This window comes from Austrofundulus limnaeus, unplaced genomic scaffold (genome assembly GCF_001266775.1).
Source record: "Austrofundulus limnaeus strain Quisiro unplaced genomic scaffold, Austrofundulus_limnaeus-1.0 Scaffold4, whole genome shotgun sequence".
Classification (NCBI taxonomy): Eukaryota; Metazoa; Chordata; class Actinopteri; order Cyprinodontiformes; family Rivulidae; genus Austrofundulus; species Austrofundulus limnaeus.
Window position 1 is genome coordinate 5391905 of NW_013952406.1, and position 21104 is coordinate 5413008.

The window sequence follows — 21104 nt, forward strand, 5'->3', positions numbered from 1 at the left end:
GTTCTTCAACAGCCAAAAATAAAAATTCAATGTTCTTTGCTTATTCAAGATCATCCATCACAATCATCACCAGCATCCAGCTGGAGTCACGATCCTGAGCAGTCCAGTCCTTGCTCATTCTCATCAGTCCACCTGAAATGTGGCCTTGGTCCATCGATCTCCTAGTGGTCTCTGCAACAACGCCAAACTGTTAGCTGGATTATTTATTTAACAACAGAGACAGAAATATGTGGTGAAGAATGAAGGTACTCCATGAGATGATCAGCTGAGTTTTATTGCAACAACAGGAAACACAGACAACCTGTCTCTGTGCCTCTGCTTCTCTCTGTCTCTCCACACTACTGTTGAACTCTGTTGTCGAACTGTGTCTCGAGAGGCCTCATATATATATTAACAAACACCATTATACCATCTTGGCAAGATTTGATACAAGGTCAATGGAAAACACAAAGATAAACACAAGTGATATCTAAGAATAATTATTGTTGTTAGCAAATCTTGTTCTGGCTTTAATCATTCTATCTGCAGATGAACATGTCATGAAAACCTAGGTCATTAAAGGATGTCATGAATTACTTGCTCAAACATAAAGTATTAGTTCCATTACAGTTTTATTTGTCTTTAATCGGTTTATTTGGTTTTTTTTGCACCTTTGCTTTTTTATTCGGAGATTAGCTACTCTAAACATTTTTTTATTTGTACCTTTTTGTTATTTGATCATGTTTYATATATTTTCACGTGAAGTTTACCGTCTCATGGGGTTTTGTGACGTGTTTGTGTTTTGTCCGATTTTTGTAGGTGGTACTTGAAGGCAGCAGGGTTACCTGTAGTTCAGGTCCAGCTGATTCGAGTGAGAATGATTCAGACASGCGTCGACATGAAGATGTTGCACCGCACATGGTCGAACAGCATTGAGAGTCAACACTTTCTGTTTCTTCTGATGGCGTCTTGAGTCACGGTTTTAATTTTAAAACACGTCTGGATGGAGGAGTCTCTAAAATAAGCGGTAAGTTTCGCTTTCAACACCTGCTTTTGTCGAAAACTTGTTCCAGACACGACATGTGTAAATATCCGGTTTTACAGACAGACAAACAAGTGAAAAATAACTTTTATTTGCCTCTTTGGAAATGTATTTTAATGTGTAGGATATATATTGTAGGGTACTTAAAAAAACTGAATTGTGTCTAAAGGTTTTGAACTTAATTGGAACAAGCAGAGAGAAAAACATGAACTGAAAACTGCACCAAACAATGTCGAAGTCTACATTCAAGGGAGAAGTGCAACAACAAGGAGAAGCTGCGGTTTAAAAAAAAAAAAAAGGCTCTAAAACCTTTAAGACTGACAAAACTTTATTAGGCTTGTCTGGGAGAAATTAACTCTTCTGGTGGTGAAACTGAAACAAGTGAGTTTTACAGCAGAACAATAAATCTAGATCTGAACTCTCACCCACACCAACCTGACTTTCAACACAGAAAAYTGATAGATTTAAATGCTCAATATTTCTGCAGGAAAAACGTTTAAATAAATCACTTAAATTAATGTTGAACATCTAGAAGTGTTAAACTATTCAAAGATCTGAATTTAAGGCAGATTTGTTTATGTTAACATTTACATGAACGCTAACTTTGAACCTGAAAAGCGAACTACTTTTGGAGTGATCTCTGTTTAAGACGTTCCAGGTGGAGGCGAGAATCTGTTTTTATTCGGGTTTTTCCTCCTTGTTTCTGCAGTAATGGCCTCTGAAAACAACGCGTGGAACACCTGCGACTCCAACCACAACGTCACCTTCTTCTACAACTTGGTGGGCAAGGAGCTGAGAGAAAAGTGGACCGTGCGGGACTTTTTTGTCATCGGACTGGGCTTGACGGTGTGTGTTATTGTAGTCCTGGCCAACTTGTTGGTGATTGTAGCCATTTTCAAGAACCGCCGCTTCCATTTCCCCATCTATTACCTGCTGGGCAACATGGCTGCAGCAGACCTGTTTGCAGGTCTCGCCTACGCTAACCTGATGTTGAACACGGGTCCCTGGACTGCAAGGCTAACTAAGGAGCAGTGGTACATCCGAGGGGCTTTAATTGACATCAGCCTAACTGCCTCTGTAGCCAACCTGCTGGCCGTTGCCGTGGAGCGCCACCAGACCATCATAACCATGCAGCTGCACAGCAACATGACCAAGCGGCGGGTGGTGCTGCTCATCGTTTGCATCTGGGCCACTGGAATCATCATGGGTYTGGTTCCCTCGGTCTTTTGGAACTGTGAATGTGACCACGACGACTGCTCCACCGTTGCGCCCCTCTACAGCCGCCGCTTTCTGATTTTCTGGGCAGTCCTCAACCTGCTCACTTTCTTCATCATGGTGGCCATGTACGCTCGCATCTTCTACTACGTGAAGGGCCAGAGTCGGTCCATGTCCGAGCACACCTCGGAGATGCACCACAACCAAACGGTGGTCAACCTGATGAAAACCATCTCCATGGTTCTGGGTGAGAAGCAGCACCAGTTACATGTTCTCCATAGAGCTTGTTTCTCTTTGTTTCTGTTTCCAGACTCTTAACAGATTAAATGTTTGTAAAGATACTCATGGCACACTACGAACCCTGGCACAAAATGTAACATATAAACTTCTGATTTAAGGAAAAACTAACCATTAATGAGGAAAGAATTGTGTCGATTTTGTTTCTTCCTGACTTTTTGTTACGATGTTCAAGACATTAGTGAGCACATTTCAAAGGTATTGAAGATCTGAGTGTTGGTTTCCTGTCAGCCTGAGTGACAATAAACGTCACTCAGATCCAGAATTCTGGTGTTGTATGGTTTGATTCCTTCTACAAATCATTTTATTTAACAATGGTGTTTTTAATATCGACTTCATTTATTGAATACGAACTTTCTTACAGTTTTAAAGTGCTTAAGGTTAAAGAATAGAAGCTTGTTCTGATCGCTTCATGACTGAGATTTCTCCACAAACCAGTTCTGCCAGCTTTTTGTTTTCTGYACTCGTACGAACACCCTACGATTTAACTTTGAAGTTTGTTAGAAAATTCTCATTATCTCRTCCCGATCGCCCTGTTCACGGCCCCAGTGACTCATTTCCTGACAGGTAAATWGTTTTACATGGAACATGCTAAACAATCGAGGAGGAAATATGACACAACAGAGACTGGCGTCGTATTACATGAGTGGCTCAGTAAAAAATGTACGTTTTTGTTCTTTCCTTTTGATCACTATAATCCACCTTTCTCCAGGGGCCTTTGTAATCTGCTGGACCCCCGGCCTCATTACCCTCCTAATGGACGGTCTGTTGGGTAAAGAGGGCCAGGCCGACAAATACGAGAAGTACTGCTTGGTGATAGCAGAGTGTAACTCTCTGGTCAATCCCATCATTTATTCCCTGCGGGACAACGAGATGCGGAGGACGTTCAAGTGGATCCTGTGCTGTCTGTGTCGAAGAGGCGTTAATCGACAGCAAGTGTCTTCGCCCATCGAGATCGACTCCCCGCTGAAGGAGGTAACTCTTCTGTTACAAAAGAGCAACCAGTAAATTATAGAGAACAATGACATGAGGTCTTGTTGGGTAAAAGTTCCACTTTTCAACTTTCCACTTGTGACACTTCCTGTTTCTGTCGCCATTCAGTCTTTACACCTCAAGCATGCAGCTGATTTCTGAGAAAACATTGTTGCTCCGTTTAAAGCTGGAGCGTTCTTCCTCAGAATCTGATTGGAGGGGCAGACGTGATTGTATCTGCTGTGCCTGTAGATACAATCACATCTTCATGAGAAATGATCACGTTCATTCCTCTTAGTAATCTGTTTTGTTGCCCCACAACTTGGCATTAAATAATGAAATGTGCTGTGCATATGAACAGGATTGTCTGCCAAAACTCTCAGTTTAAGGAGGGTATTCATCAGAAAAACATCCAGGAGGTGGAGCTGGACAGATCTTCTGCACAGATGAGAGGATCTGCTGGATCACTATAAACTGTACAGAATTGAGCTTTATGAAAGAGTGACAGGAAAAACAAAATACYRGACTGTTTTGAATCTCATGTTTAAGAAACTGCTGGTGAGATGAGACTAAACTCAAACTTTCAGGCCATCAACGACAAGTCCATGTCTGAGGCTAAGCTATAAGCTAACAGCAATCCTTCAGTGAAGCATGGTGGTGGCAGCATCATGCTGCGGGGATGTTTTTCATCAGCCATGACTGAGAAACTGGTCAGAGTTTAAAARAAGATGGAGTAGTGGTTTAAATAGAAACAAAGTCGAGTCGAAGCTTAATCCTCAATTCAACTGAGCATCTCTGGATTAATTTAAAGATTGTTGGACACGAGCAGCACTCAATCCAAGCGGGAGGAGCTGCAGCCGTTGGTCATAAAGAACAAAACAGTCCGGTGGTTACACAGACTGAGACCATGGAGACAAACCTGAAGAGACTTGCTGTTGACAGCTGCAGAAGTGGATTTATTGCACTTTTTTTTTACTTTAAAGAAAATGAATTTAGATTTTAAAGCAACAAATGAGATAAAAACACCAAGAATTGATGACAACTTTTATGAAAATGCAGCTAACTGAGTATATCGTTCTTGAATTTGTTACAGAAAACCTTTGACAGTTTCCAGAAGTTTGAAGATCAGACTTTGTGGAAGCTTCAGGACACAGATGATTGAGATGACAGATGGACAGTGTGTGGTATGATGGAAAAATAAAATGTTTGTACCTGAGAGACTGTTTTTTTTTTTACAAAGATTTTTGAATGGACAAAAAGCTGCTGAATTTCTGCCAATGCTGCAGGAAGATGTTTGTTTTTTCTGTGGATAACAAATTCACTTTAATCATCAAATGGTGCAATCTCTCCTTTTATTACATTTGACTATCACAAGAGCATTTGTGACAAATTATAAAATGAAACACTCCTAAAATGAAATACTGAAGAAAAGAAAACCACACTAAATTATTTTTTAATAATTTCCTATTAAGAACACTACAATTTGTCATATTCTTTGTTTTTGTTTTACTCTTTCTAGATCGATTCTAAAGTTGAGGTATAAAAGGAGTTTATACAGACTCACAAGTCTGAAAACAGTGGGGTTATATACAAGAGAAATGGAAAGACAGAGGTAGAGAGAGGGGTAAATACAGGGGAAAAGGGAGATACAAATATACTAATAAAAACAAAGAAATAAAAAAAAAGGTCATAAAGCCATTTGGTGCTGTGGAACTCGCAAAATCAAAAATGTTTGACMGTATAGAAATATGGTTTTTAAATGTTAGAATTACAGCTCTGCTGCAAAAAGCAAGGGGCCACAAACAGGATATATTGACATCTGGTATTTAAGTGTGAGGTTTTACTTTAATGATTAGTGTTTTTCAATTAGGTGTCCTACTTGAGTGAGTAAATGAAAAAAGGAATCAAACAAGAAGGGGGGGGGTTCAACTCAAAACAAGTCCATAAGAGAGACTTCTTAGTTCCACAGCACCATGTTATATATGTTAACCCTACATTGCAACTTGGTTACATAACGAAAAAAAAACCTAAATAATATTCAAAGGTGATACAGAGTTATTGAATATTGTGAGATATATCTCAACTTTTTTATAAAAAGAAAAGAAAGAATACTGAAACATTACACAAACTGTACAGTGACATCCATTACAACAGGTAGAAAAAGGGGCACGCATGAGATTTTGGTGTGGCGACATTACTCACACGATGCAGCTGTACAAACTGCTGAGAGTAACAAAAGAAATTCAATGTGAGATTATGTRACTAGCTTTCAAGCTCAGGTCTTGTTCTGTAACATGTTTGAACAAAATCTTATTACTAGCAAAATGCTTTCTTATTCGAATAACATTTAATGTATAAAATAGTTCCAAAAAGATGAAAATCCCCAAAACGTTGCAGGTTTGTCTCACATGTAAGTTTTTACTACACCCAGTGCTGCCTTTTTTTTTATTTGGTAACAGAGGAGAGAAGCCCTTACCCAATTAGCTACAGAACAAAAACTGKTGTTTCTTTTTATAACCAGAGGTTATTAAAGGATAGAGAAAAGGGGAAAGTATTTCTGTTATGCTCACAATCAAATTACAGGTGTGATGTGTTTACTCCACCCAGAAACTTAAGTAAGCCCCATAACAAAATAAAACAAAACAAAAATTAAAACAACTTGAGGCATGACAACACCACAAAGAGACACGGATACGAATATAATCCCTCCCCTCCTCGAACGTAAGAGGATGGCTGCGCGCCACCTTTTTAAAGAGACAGAATAGCATTATTACATTTCTGAACTTGGTATTTTTGGTTTTGGTACAACGATAGGTTGTGATGTGTTGCCTTGGGCTCTCAAGCTTTTACGTTACAAGATGCGAAGGAAATCTCAGCTGAACCCTATCTTGTGTGCTATTAGCTGGTGGAAGCACCAAGTCTAAATAATGCTTACAAAAGTTCAAACGGGCACCAGCCAGTGTGACTAAGACATCCCCTGAACCCTGTACACATGCCCACACAGACACACATCATAGCAATACATGATGCATTTTTATCATTTTTGGTCTGACTGTAATAATTTTACCTTTTCTGTTAATAAAAATTATGCTTAAAAACTCGGAAGATTAAATGAAAACAATTTCACACCTAGAAGTCCTACATGCATGGAAGACRGTCACATTTCTAAACTCATGTCACGTTTGACCCAATAACACATCGATGCCCCACAGTCGTTTCACCATTCTTTTCTTGCCATTAAGATGCTTTAGTGAACTAATTTTTGGTGGTGGCTGGTGCATTCTTGGTGAAACAGCATTAAAAAATAGCCTACAATCAAATGAACTAGTAAACAAGAAAGTAAGAAGTAAATTCTACAAGCCATCTACCAACACCCTCTATTGGTTAGCAACAAAAAGGGCCATTAGTTACAGCCACTCAACCAAAGATATTCTCCTCTTTGCCTTATTCTCCTTCTCATCAACCCAATTATCACTTGTCCTGCTGTGTTTAGAAAGTGGTCCACCTTAATACCTTTGAAAAAAGGTAAAAGCCCATATCAAGGTTGCCAACGTTTGTGCTCGACACACCTTTGATGTCAGCGCRATATGAAAACAGCTGAGAAGTTGTGATATGTGTGTTTGGCGGGTCGTCGCATGCACCTCTCTGTGCACGTCGCAGTTTTCTTTCGTTTTCGAAATCCTAACAGGATGACACGTCGAGTTATAAGGACACGGAGATGCGACGGTGTGTCGTGTTGAGCTGGCAGAGGGTAATCTCAGAGGAACACTGGGGCAGCACTTTGGTACAAGCAAGGTGAGCAGAGCTCCCTGGTGGTCCGTATCCAGAGTTTGGCTGTCAGATGCCAAGGCTTCAGCAGATACGGGCAATTACGCACAGTTTCCCAAAGCAAAGAGTTGAATGTGGAGGTCAACAGCACATGAACAAGCTGTGAGAGCACTGTGTAAAGTTAACGTGCATATACACATAATGTACAGACATCATGATCATCTACACAGCTGGATCAGTGGTTTTCAAAACGTCCTTGACCGTAAGGGTATTTTCTTAGTATTTGTGTGCTCCACTCCCCTTTAATTGTGACTTATGAAGATTGGAGCACTGGAATAGAGCCGAAGGGAGAAATCCTCCTAACTACTGTACAGCTGTCCTTGGTTCCAGCACAGCGCGTGTGCATGAAATGTGTTTACAACTTTATGTGGCTTGTTGACAAGGAGGATATGAAAAATAGGGACAAACGATGGTAATCAGAGAAGACCGCAGTTGAAATGAAGTTAAAGTGAGAAGAGCCACCAAATCAGTTGGAAGTGTCGGAGTGGACACTACCAGGAGGACCAGGAGGGGAGGTAACCAARGGGGTGTTGGTGGTGTCCTGCCAGCTGTTAGTCTGCAGACAGAGAAGAAAGAATTCAGCATCTAAAAATAGTTTTTTTTAATAGTTAACCATTTAAATCACTTTAATTAGCTTCAGAGTGAAAGTGATTTATAGCCTCAAGATAAGACTGAATACAGACAAATGAATCTGTAAATAGTTTATTTCCTTTCATATTAAATAATAGTTAGCTAAAATAAATTCTGGTTACACAATCAACAAAATCTAGTTTATCTGCTAGAAATAGCTCACGGTGGTTGCCATTTCAAGTGAAAATCACCTGTTGATTATTTGTCTTATCTACATGTGGAATTTGAGATTGCAAGGAGGTGGGTCAGAATGATCTTTGCTTTCTAAAACAAACACAGCCAGAGCAGGCTGTTTACGTCCTTCCCCAAACTCTGCGCTTCCTCGCTTTTTATGCACATTCACTCACAAATGAGTTCTTGTACTCGATTGATGATTCTGGTTATAATTTTTATTGTACTGAGTTATTGAATTTAGATATTACAGAGTAAAATATTTTAACCTGCCTCGCATCACAAACTATAACAAATAAATGGCAAATATTAAAAAAAAGCACATCAAGGTGCTTTCATGGTACTAACATCCAAACGATGAGGGATGAAGAGGCCACTACTCGACAACTCCTCATAACCGTCCGTCAGGTGTGTAGCACGGTGCAGGGTATCCACCTGTCAGAAACAAAACATTTGTACAAAACATTAGCATATTTAGAAAATTAGCCAAGTGCTGACAGCATCCACAAATGCCTCATAATCTACATAAAATACCAAAAAGGTTTTCTAAAAAGACAGTTTGCTACATTTACAGTTAAATTACCCGACTGCATAAACCTYTTCCAAAACAGCACAAAGAGACCCAGTATTAACAAAAACTAACCACATCTTAAAAGGTGTCTTAATGAACTACATAGGTAAGGGGGGTGGACATGTGGTAWAATGCAGGGTGTTTGGTTCAGTTTGAGAAAAGGAGGAGACCTTATTAACKTTTAGAGGAGCAAATAAACTGACCATTAATGAAAAACTGATTTGMACTCCAGATTTGTCCTGTGGGATCATTCCAGTTGTATACTCCTTTAAAATAGCACTCAACAGTACTAATGCCCTTAAACTGGTTCTGAACAAAGTCAGAACCCATGTAAGTTTTATACTGTATATAAACAATGCATACATGTTCTTCATAAGTTATGTTTTTTAAGGTTCTCAGATCAAAAAATGGTCAGTTTGCACTATGTGGGGCAGGAGCTAGAGGTAATAAAGGTGTGGACAGGATACAATCCAAGGAAAGGTCAAAAGGAGCTACGCTATGGGAAGGTACACAGGGATGCCTTTGTGATTAGGTTAGCACCACTGAGATCAACTCTACAGCTGTCCTCGCTGCATACCTGAGGCTGTAGAGAGGGGGCGAAGTTCAGACCCTCACCGTTGAGGGAACGCAGGCCAAGGTAAGTGTCACCTGTGTGAGACAATCTGTATGACCCCTGTGACCCTCCAAGTTGAGTGTGTAAGTCTATTTTTAGGATATACTTATAAAAGTAGTCAATTGTCAAACTACAATACAATAACATACTACTACTATGTCTAAGATGTTAACTAAATTATTTTTATGAAATCTAAATTTAAGTTTCTCACTGTAAAGAAAGGTACTCTTATAATAAATACTTTTACATGCTTAAAAGCAACTAAAAAGTAGTTTGATAGCTTGCAATGACTTTCAAATCCATTTTCTAGCCTTGACTGGGTTGCCCCTTTATKTGGATTATATTAATCAGTTTCTTAATAACAGAATAAATTGGAGAACTGAGATTGACTAACACGCATGGTTTCCTAGGAGCTGATGTGTTTGTTATCTTCTGGTGAGGTTGAGAGGCAGGCCGCTAACAATAACAGAGGATGTGAAGCTTTTCATTTTATCTCTATTCGAAAGGTTACAGGATGTTTGAAGCCACAACAGCTGCTCCGGCTCACTACTTGTGTTTCATTTTCTTAACCACAATTAAAACTATTCCAATGTCAAGTTGCTGTTGGAGAAAATATTTTAAGACAATTTTAGATTGCAGTTTACATATGAAACTGTCAACACAGCTCTTGAATTGAACTGAACATGGAATGTTATTTGCTTTCACATTTTTTTCCTTCTGGATTCAGCTGTAGCAGATGTTTCAGTTTTCCCTTTCATCCAAATCAAATGTTCATTTGCAATAATTACATAACTCTGAGCAGCAATTACATTACTGTGTCATTAAACCTCGGTTGGTGGATAAGCAAAATGCTACATAGCTGACACCATCTACTCTTTTTGTAATCAATTACATTTAAATTATTCACAGTTTCATGCTCTGTGTTTGAGTTTAGTCAATATTAAAACCTAAATCAGATGACCAGCACATATTCTGAATGTACTAAACAATTTAAAGAGAACCAAATGATTTTATATTTCTAAATGATCACGAATGGAARCAAAAGTGCAAAGTGCTATTTATGCTACTATAATTGTTTAAAAGTCAAACAGTTTACTATATAAATACCTGTAAAAGTTTAGTTAATTCAGGACAACAACAGAACAAGAAACTGAATTATTATAAGAATTGTGTGAACACAAAATAAATCACAGAATGTCAGGCAGACGTGAGCTGCTTGTTGTGCACAGACCAAATGAGCAACATATATACATTTTACACATGGGAGACACTTAACAAAACAAATATGACTGGGAAACAAAACAGAATTAATTGCTCACTAGAAACAAATTAGCAGTCATTTAAGAACACAAAAGAACAAAACAAAACACTTGAACAATGCATGACATGTTCCTACTTGCAATGTTTGTGTTCGCTTTAAGAGTGGAAAACTTGACAAAAGRAAAACTCCTTGAATAGCTAACTTGCTGCAGCATGAACCAGATGAAGAAAACGTGGTGTTGAAACGTACCTGAGTTGGGTGTTGCTGGAGAATTGGCCTGGCTGGCCTGTGCCGACACATTGGCAGCATCCACCGCCGTCTTTACTGCGTAGAGGTTTGCTTCCTCCTGGAACTTACCGATGTTCTTCTTGTAGCGTATTCTCTTGTTGCCAAACCAATTAGAGACCTAAGGAACAGATGGATTTAGATTTCAACTCCGTGATTAATTTGCAGCAATTTAGCTGCTGTGCACCTCTCAGCGAAAACTATTTTTGAGAATAATTTATGCTCACCTTTTTAATTAAGCTTTTGGAACTTGTGCCACAGTGAAAATCAAACTATTCATTTTATAAATAAGAACCTAACCTAAATGATGATTACATGAAGCTTTTTTAAACAAAATAATATATTTTTTTCGATTTAACAGACTGTCCATTCTAGACGATGGTTAGTCGAGTAATTTACCTGAGATACAGTGATCCCACACTTTTTGGCCAGTTCTTCTTTTGCTTCCTCACTAGGGTAAGGATTAGACAAGTGGGAGTAGAAATACTCATTCAGCACTTCTGTAGCTTGCTTGTTGAAGTTGCGTCTCTTACGTCTGACACACAGGAGGAGATAATGAACAGACAGAAATAATGAACAAAACCTGTAGTATGCAGGTTTCTGACAAAACACAAAGTCCTTTATTAAAGCTTTAAAAATGACTATTATAGAAAAATCAGCCAAACACACGTGGACAGACCTGGCATCAAGGAAGCGTGAACGCAAGATCATGACGGCCTCACAGGTGCTCTGTTTGAGCTGCATCTGAATGGAGCTGAATTTGCGGTGGATTATGGCCACCATGCGCTCAATCTCCTTGGGAGAGATGGGCCGTGTGCGAGACTGCTCCCTCAGCAGGTTCATTACATGGTTGGTGAACTCACTGCAGGCCTTGGGAGGGGAAAAAAAAGAGAAGGTGGTGAAATGTTATTGTCAAAGATGGAACAAAGTAGGGGTTCTGTCCTGTGCAGAGGTTTGATGAGGCCTTGCTGGTTGAGGTTTGTCAGTTCTAAGATCAAAAGTGTTCAACCTAATTTCCAAGCAAATGTACRGATATAATTATTTGAATGCATAGCTAATATTAAGAAAAGCATATTTAAACTCGCATTTTAAAGGGCTTTCTAATACACAGGGTGACTTTTAAGTTATCTATTTTTTTGTTAACTGGACAATGAGAAACTATTTTAGAGCCAATGATTTCTAGGTGGGTTCCAGAGTCACACTTTTTGTTGTATGTGCTTGTGAGTTCTTGCATAAATTTTAATTTCAAACATTACAGCTAATAAATCCTAAATGCCAATGTTACGACCCCTGTTATGCTGCAGATTTACAAGTTCTTAAGGTGAGTTCCTACAAGCCAGTTTATGGTCAAATTCTCACCTGATCAATTGACGTTTTTATTTTTTCCTGAAAAGCATGAACTACTCACACACTAGGAAAAAAATAAATAAATCAATAACTGATTTGTGTTAAGCCAAACAAAATTACCTAAGGAGGTCTATAACATCACTTAAGTATACTCAGAACAAACCTGTTCATATTTCTCCAGCTCAGAATGATATATCTGACGGATCTGGGTAAGCTTGGCTCTGTAGTCCGAGTGTTCAATGCTGCTGTCGGTGGGTGAGCCTCCTGCTGCTGCTGCAGCTGCAGCTGCTGCAGCTGATCCTCCACCCTTTTCTGGTCCTGACACACCTTCTGCAAGCAGCATGTTATCCAATCGCATGATCTGTGGATCTGGGGGGTCCTCTTCCTGCACACCTCGTATACTCAGCACTGAACAAAAAACAAAAATTTTGCATGATTAGACAAGAAAACAAGCCAAAAAAATCCAATTTAACAGTTTTTCACAAAGTGTTGTTTTACAGACTTTTTTTTTTGACAAACCACAGACGAAAACATCTATTTCTGTATCTTTAAGTGGGGCAGATAAAGATGCTTTATTACTGCTAAAACTTTAAAAAAATAATAAGGCTGTCAAAACACAGTCAGGTTTCTCCCCTGAGTCATGGTTGTCAACAACTAAATGAATTTTCAATAAGTCTGATCTTCCACTCAATCACCAGCAGAGGGCAGTGCGTTTCCTCTGTGGCAGGCTGCCAGAAATATGGGCATGAGGCATGAGACCAGTAATGGAAGTGCATGTGCTGTCACTATGAGCCCCAGTGGCCATAAGTATAGTTATCAGTCGCAGCTCTCCACCACTGTATTATACCAGGACCTCTGTCAGCCTGCAGCCTTGCTCTCATCTCTCTCTCTTTCACACATGCACTCACACACTCACCCTTACAGACACCACTCTGYTTCTGAAGTTTTAGCTTTAGACAATGATCTTTTTCAGAGCCTGCAGCTTTTAACACTTTACTAAATTTCCCCTTGCCCTTTTTGCTTTTCTATCATTCAACTTCAGAAAGTAAGAGTAGTTGTTTCCCTAACGCAATTAAACATCCTAACCAGAGTATCAAAAGTTGTTTAAACACATTATAAGGCATGAATCACAGAGTTACAGTTTAAATAATCAATTTTCAGGATTGAGACAAAATTCACAAAAATTGCCAAATAAAAATAAAGCTAACAGAAACTAAAGATTTTCTATAACATATATGAAAATTACATTTTAAGCATCAGTGAAAATATTTAGTGATTRTTAATTATAAAATATAAACTACCTATTTTATGGATGGATGTTTTACATACTAATTTTTTTTTGCTGAATTTTAAGTATTTGAAACATTTAAATAAATGCTTTTAGGCAAGTAGCTGATACTTAAATTATTATCAAATGTGATTCTAAACTATATGCTTAAATTTCTGCATAATGAATTAGTTGGCATTACACGTGAACATATTGGTTCAAACTAAGCGTTCACAAATTCTGATCTTGAAAACTGAACATTAAAGATAACATTTTAAAAAAAGTAAAAGAAAAAATTATAAATTAATAGCTGTGAACCTACTGAAAGAATGACATGTCAGACACCTGTCCTCATTAGGAGTTATAATATTTAGTCAAAGCTCCCCATCAAAGTCTTGCCAAGTTACCTGTTTTGTTAATTTTTGAGGGTTATTTTGTTACAATTATTCCCATTGCTGTAAACATCTCAGCAAAATGAATACTGCTGGTCACAATAAAAAAAAGATTTGTAGTACTGAAACAATTAAAGGCAACAAATGAATGGAGCTGTGGCATAACACAGTACAGCGTTGCTTTTTCTTTTTCTCAATTTGATTTTCTACTTTTGAAGCGGATTTTTAGAAACAGTTTGTCCACCTTTTTTCTTCTTTTTTAACGTGTTTCTTCTTGCCCTTTTCTTTCCTCTCYGCTAGCGTTTCTTTTCTACCCAAGGCACATTCCTGCTGTGTTGCTCCCCCATCTCAGGGCTTAGGAATGCAGCAGACCCAGTCGCCTGAACTAATGACCCTGATTCGCCCATCTTTTTCCCTCCTTTCTTTCTTTTCACTTTCAAAATTTCCAATGATTTCTGCACTCTTTAGTTTGATAACCTATTGTTTTTTTAAACTGTTCAATGAATGTTATTTGTTTACATTATGATTATAAGGATTAAACTGATTGTGTAAAGTCTGTGATCATCAGGCTGCAGATTTTAATCATACATAGATGTATTTTGGTGTATACATCTATTCAGTGAGATACCCAAATGACCTACCAAAAAGAGGGCAAAGGTGGCTTTTGGAGCTTCTCACCTCGACCCCCTCCTTTTTTGCTGTGACTCATTATGGCCCCCAGCTGTAGCCTAATGCCCCTGCATTCCCCTAATTACTTCAATTAAGCTGTGATTACCCAGAATTGCACTCATGCACAGTCTAGCGGCCTGGTGATATCATAGCAGCTGTTGAGATAAGTACAACTATTGCACCGAAAAGGACAGTAAAACATACACGTAAAAAGACAAAGAATATGCAAATCCCTGTTACTAAAAACAGAAAATTTACATTAGGATTCGCAAAGCAATGAACTGAAAGTTGTTCTTCTCTAGTATTTAAGCAGCTTTCTTTTTGCCTTACTATTTGAGTAGGTGTCAAACAAAGAGAAAACAACTCGGGAGAGCTGTAAAAAAATTATGTTTTAATYACTAATTTTTTTAAGGAAAAAAAAGGAAAACAATTTTGGGCCCACAGCCAACATCCATAGCTTTTAGAAATCACCATTATGCATACGTTACACGCCAAGCTGGGCGGTGTGGCATTGAGAGACTAAGCGAGAAACATATACTATGAAATATTCAGGGTATCCAGCTGGGCTCTCACTGCATACATAATCATTCTCATTTCTGCACGGCAAATGTGGAAACATTGTGCTGYGCAGACACAACACGCAAAATATAAAGTGGTGCAGGTAAAGGTGAACAACCCAACCAATAGTGTAGTGCTGTACATTAACTGCAATCCCTTCCACACATAGGCATAGATAAGGCTTAAACGCAGTCAGTATATCATTGCTCAGCTCACAGCACAAGCTTTATCCTTGTCTGTCTTTTCCCTCACTAGCATCCCCTTTTTCACTCCGTCTCCCCCAACACACATCCCCTCCCCCTTCTCCCTTTCAGCACACCCCCCAACACACACACACACACATCTCCCCCAGTGCCCCCCAACACCCCCTGTTCTCCATTTCAGTCGAGTTCTCCATGTGAGCCGCAATCCCTCATGCTGTCAGCCCCCCCTTTCCCTCTCTCTGTAGACAGACAGGATTAGCATTTTAATTGCATCAGCTCCCTTGGGTATTCTCAGCCTTTCACTGGGAGAGAGCAAGGGATCGGTGGAGAGAAGGAAAAAAGGAAGGAAAAAAAAGGTAAGGATAGAGAGGGTAGAAGGAGAACCAAGGAGAACTGGGGAAAAAAAAAGGAGTCACAGGAAGATATGTGAGCGAGAAAGAAAGGGACAGAGAGAGAGAGACACACAGAGAGAGAGAGAAACAGAAATACACAAAATTCAGAGCACAGACGTTAGGGAGCGAGTACACTAAAGAGAAATAAAACATGGCAAAACCAGAGTTTCCATTAATAATATAAAAATAGAATTAGAATAGCTCACGTTCACAAAATTTGCAGAATCTCTTTACAGTGAAAATGTGTTACACAAATTTGCAAATTTACGTTACTAAAAAAAATTTCACTTAAGGTAATACAATTGATAAATATGAATTTATTAACAAGCTATAGATCCATAGTAATGGCAAAGATATGYGAACTAAGATGCTTAAAACAACTTTTCGAAAGCCTACCTTTCATATTAAAATGCATGACAAAACTTCCAAGCTTGATTTTAAATTTTAATATTACACAAAATACTTAAGCACACTACATTATAAAAAGACAACAGAAAATGATGCACAAAAAAAAAACATACGATTTTAAAATTTAGTACGGAAAAACCGCTGTGGGTGGAGAATCAAAGTTGTTGAATGCAGGAAGATGCAAAAATTGTCTTTATCACATTCTGTCATTATTGCTTGCTAGTTGTATTTAGCCATCCTAATCTTTGATGCCATTTATTATAAGCATGGGTTGCTTAATAATGCTTTAAGTCAATATTTTGTGTAAAGGACAGTCAACTAAATGAGCCCAATCCATATGTTCATTCCTACTTTAAGCAGCTCATGCTAATAAGCATCTGTTTGGGTAGTTGGGCTGTTGCACACAGCCCCCCCACTCTGACACAAACAAACACACTCAGAGGTAAACAACCAGAATAAACACAGTGTGTTTTGACAAAAGTGTAAATTGGAGAATTCACACCTTGGGCAAACAACGCTTCAGTCCAACACATCATTAATCAGCCCATAATTACCTAAAGGGATGGAGAGGCTCGGACACTTAAGCAATGATAACAACACAAATAAAAACAAAGGGGGAAATATATCAACTGTGCCATTGCATTGTGTACACAATTATCAGACAACAGAACACTTGATTTATTTTTGTGACTGTCATTTTTCCTAATAAATTTAAACTGTCATTTAAATAATTTTCTTGCTTACCATTCCAATATTTTTTCACAAGTCAAAAATCTACATTCTAATGTAATATTATATAAAAACAGAAACAATAAATCTAACAAAAGTAATGATGTGGGGGAAAAAAAGAGTTAAAATCATTTATTGATCGCAAATGTCCCACATACTTAGTACATGATTACACACATTTTTCACATTCAGTCATAAACATCTATTTTTCCCTATGTTTAAATTAAAAAATAAATATTTAAGTAATAAATATTAGTGACTTGACCAGTTAAAGTCATTGAGATGCTGATTAAAATCTCATTGTAGTTTGTTGTAATTGTTTTTATTTAGTCAAAYGATCTTCAGAAAATGGCATATTCTCTTGCCTCCTATAATTTAAGCTCACAGAGATTGCATAAATTGTATTAAATGAATGATATTTGCTCCCAGCTGGTGCTCAACTGCCATTTGAGTAAAATTTGATTCAAGTCAGTGTAGAAAAAATGTCAGACTGACTAGAAATAAATCACTTATCAGGCCAAGTTAAGAGACCAAGAAATAAATCTCCTTCTCCTTGAAAATATCTTCCTGTCAATATGACTCACACTAAAACAAGGGACAGATATTTCAAACATTGTTAAGTACCTATGAGCACAATGTTACCCTAATAACCCCAGTCCAGTAAAATTCTACAGACAGGGAGAGAAAGATGCAGTATGAAAAAAAAAATCTGAAATGTCACAAAAGGGTGAGGAGCACCTAGGCAGGAGCCTTGTTACAGCACTGCAAGGATCTTCCCTCAGTCAACTCTCATCAGGCCAGCTGCCTCCTGTGCTCATTAGCACAGACTCTTAAGGAGCTCCTAAAGACTTTGTGAAAAATGAACGCTCATTTGAGAGGTCGTTAATTTGCACTGTTATGCAAATTTGGTGGCAATTAAGCCATAGATCAGAAGAGCGGTGCCCATTTATAACAMGTGAACAAGCATTATGACACAGTCAGATGGTGCCAGAGAGAACTGATGCGACATGGTTAGTCTGCACAGTTCAAATATGTACCTGCTAAGTTAAGAATAAAACCTTTGCRTCAACAGTATTTATGTTTGGGAATGATACTTGGTTACTTGTGCCTAACATACATTTTGAATCCATTCATACAATTACATGAAACAAAGTTTACATTATAAATATATATTTAAACAAATATTCACTTCTCAGATTACAGATTTAAATATGTAAGAAAAATAGGGCTACAGCCTTAATTCACAACTACACTAATGAAGCGTACTATGCTTAATGAATACTGCTAATCTTTGGGTTGCTGTTTAGACCCCTCCCGCTCCCGGCTCTGATGTTTCTATTTCTCTCCAGTATTTATGACATGGTGTGAAACAGACAAACATATTGTCTAGGACAGCAATGTGAATTAATGCTAAGGGGTGGAAGACACCCATCAATTGTAATTAATCCTTAATTAGTCAGGATTAGAAGCCAAGCTCAGAGACTCTCCTATCCCACTGCCGCAAAACTAGTGCAATCCAGCTGAGACCTAATTTACATATCTTTAATTAAGAAGATGCTGACTTCTTTTGAAAGCACCACCTAAAAACAGTTTGAGAAGTATAGACATACTATAAAGGGAAGATAAAATGTATGAGTCTTTTTCATTTGTGATAAATARMACAAACAAGACACTCAATATTGCATGGTGCAAAAACCTATTTTAATTAATATGTGACCATGTAGCTGCAAATAACCTCAAATGAAATTGACTGTGTGGTTTAATTTGAAGGGAAGCCAAAAGACAATTATAATACAACTTCTGGGAGGTGTGCTGGGCCATCTTTAGACATTTTGATTAAAAATAAATAAATTACAGAAAAAAAGACTAATCGTTTACCTCTGGCTTTTTTTTTTCCTTTCTTTTTTTGCATTCAGGCATGCATAAACCCACATGTTTCTTCCTTTTAAATATACAGCCAGTGCACAGCTAAATCATTGTCCTTGATGAAACATCCCCTTTTAATATACAAAAGCCCATTTCCTTCAGGAATAATACCACATGGGGAAATCAATTGGCCCACACACTATTAGGCCCACGCTAGGAGTTAGGGAGCTCTGGTTCTCCAGTTTAAGTTAGGGTGTGTGTCTCAATGTGTGTGTGGGGGTGTCTGTCAGGGCCAGGGGTCTATGTGATATTAGCCGTCTGCCAATCTGGCTTGGGGAATGGACACCGAGTAATTACTCTTGCTCTTACTGCCTCATCAATCTCTGTATCATTCCTGCGCCCCCTTCAACACCCTATCTTTTTTCTCCTCATCTTTATCTGCAAAAGAGTAGAATAAAAGAGTGGCAGGACATCACAAACCACACAGATTCCTGAAAAGCTATTTAAATGATCYTGTGCATGTTCATATAAAAAACATTGTCATAGTAAACCAAAGGGCATAACTAACAAGAAGTGTTAAWTGTAGATAAATCAATAGCCTATTTGGAGCATACCGCAAACCTCTGTAATACCTAAAATGCTAATTTGATATCTCAGTGTTAATTGAGTTTATGTGGTTTCCTGTGAAATTAATTGTAAGGGTCCCCTCACACAGTTGAACAAACTACTCCCTTCAGGTTCCTAACTCATATCTTTTAATTTGTTCCAAAATGGGCTCTTAAAACATGATAATTAAATTGCTTCAATGAGACAAATGTACAGATCTCAGCCAAATGTAGAACGAAAACATTTCAATAAACTCAACTGTTTTGTGCCAAGATATGGTTTTGTTGTAATAATTAAGTGTCCCATATTGTATAAGATTAAAAGCAGTTTTCTATGTTGTTTTCTCACTAGGGTATTAAATGTGATAATAGTAATATAAAAGATGAAATAATAAAATGATTAAAAACAAACTTACTCCACATTGGAGAATAGAAACTTTTACAAATTACATATTACCTGGCGTGACATAATTCACCAACTSTTTTAGGTAGAGTCCAACATAAAGTAAGATAATGTGACTGACATGCATCTTCTATCTCTAATTAATTATCCTAGACACTGACATGACATTTTTTTTTTTTTAAAGGAGCCTTTTTCTCCATCTTTTTAAAGGATGGCTACTACTCCTCCAGGAGATTTGAACATACATTATACTATTAAGACGTTCAATAAAAACGCTGATTCAAGTTAATTTTGCTGCTTTTGAAATGATGGTTTCAAACTTGCTAATTAAAAAAAATCTAATCTACAAGGAGGGTGTGCATCTGTGAAAGCATTTACATAAAAAATAGGATCCTTATAGACAAACATCATACTACAAATTGACATGTTTTTTTTTTTTTTGTTTTTTTTTACCTGCCCTGTTGGGCAAATGACAACAAATGTTACCGACCTGACATGAAAGGTTACCTGCCCAAAACAAAAAGGTTTAAAATTTGATAAAACTTAAGAAAAACTTGTACTACACAAACTAACTATATTTTATTATGTTTATGCAAAAAATATTAATCTGGTTACACACAGAGGTATATAACATATGACATCTGATTATTTAGATGTAAACATTGCAGACGGTTAACAAGGGAGAAAAAAAGGTTTTCTTCCTCTGACTCTGGTGAGTAAACAACTACAGCAGTTATATGCTTTGGTAYGCAAGGCTGTACATGCCCTTTTTTWAAAGCTTATAGCACTGGTGTTACAGGGGTTGCTGGTTTTGCAGTACAAAACAAAAGGTTGTAGCATCAGCATAAAAAGTCTGTTACAATCTCTAAAAACTAAAAGTAGTGCATGTCATTACTTAAACACATTAACAAAAGAAAGCAGTGAAAATTTTGTTCAATTCCACTAAAGAGTTTTCAACAGTTTTCTGTAAAACTATTTTTACAGAGTATTCAAGCCAGTAAAAACAGAAAAAAAGGCTTTTGAGGCCTTTAAATTACCTTCTTTTATCTCATTACCAAAAACATTATTTTTTGCTAAAGTACTATGTAGGTAGGGCTGCCACGATTAATCGATGGCTAATCGATTATTAAAATAATCGATTACTAATTTAATAGTCGATTAATCGTTTTCTTTTTTTGTTGTTGTTCTTTACTTTGTTTTTCTCTCCAAACTGCTTTGACACCTTCCGCTGCCACATCTGCCTTTCTGTCCTTGACACACATGCACAGTAGTGGTAACTGGGGTAGGCCGTGGACGTCACAAGACATTATACAAACAGGCTCTGGTATCATGGCTACCCAGCAACGGAGTTCAAAAGTGTGGGATCATTTTAAGAAAATGAAAGAGAAACCTGTACAATAT

At 37.8% G+C, this 21104-nt stretch overlaps 2 protein-coding genes across 3 annotated transcripts in view; one reads left to right on the forward strand and one right to left on the reverse strand.

Annotated features, from left to right (window-relative positions):
• Positions 1-743: 743 nt before the first annotated feature.
• Positions 744-5190, forward strand: lpar2a (lysophosphatidic acid receptor 2a). Its single transcript, XM_014024908.1, has 4 exons — positions 744-1006; positions 1731-2483; positions 3246-3508; positions 4599-5190. The coding sequence occupies exons 2-4, from the start codon at positions 1733-1735 to the stop codon at positions 4665-4667; spliced, it is 1083 nt and encodes a 360-aa protein (XP_013880362.1). The 5' UTR covers positions 744-1006; positions 1731-1732; the 3' UTR covers positions 4668-5190.
• The window catches only part of pbx4 (pre-B-cell leukemia transcription factor 4), a gene marked incomplete at its 5' end in the record, with an annotated part of 20614 nt that continues 4350 nt past the window's right edge, over positions 4841-21104 (reverse strand). The window contains 7 exon segments of one of the 2 annotated variants that reach the window (XM_014024886.1): positions 4841-7889; positions 8483-8569; positions 9283-9353; positions 10829-10985; positions 11264-11399; positions 11544-11734; positions 12375-12619. In XM_014024886.1, coding sequence (XP_013880340.1) covers positions 7800-7889; positions 8483-8569; positions 9283-9353; positions 10829-10985; positions 11264-11399; positions 11544-11734; positions 12375-12619 — 977 coding nt within the window. 2 annotated transcript variants of the gene reach the window in all.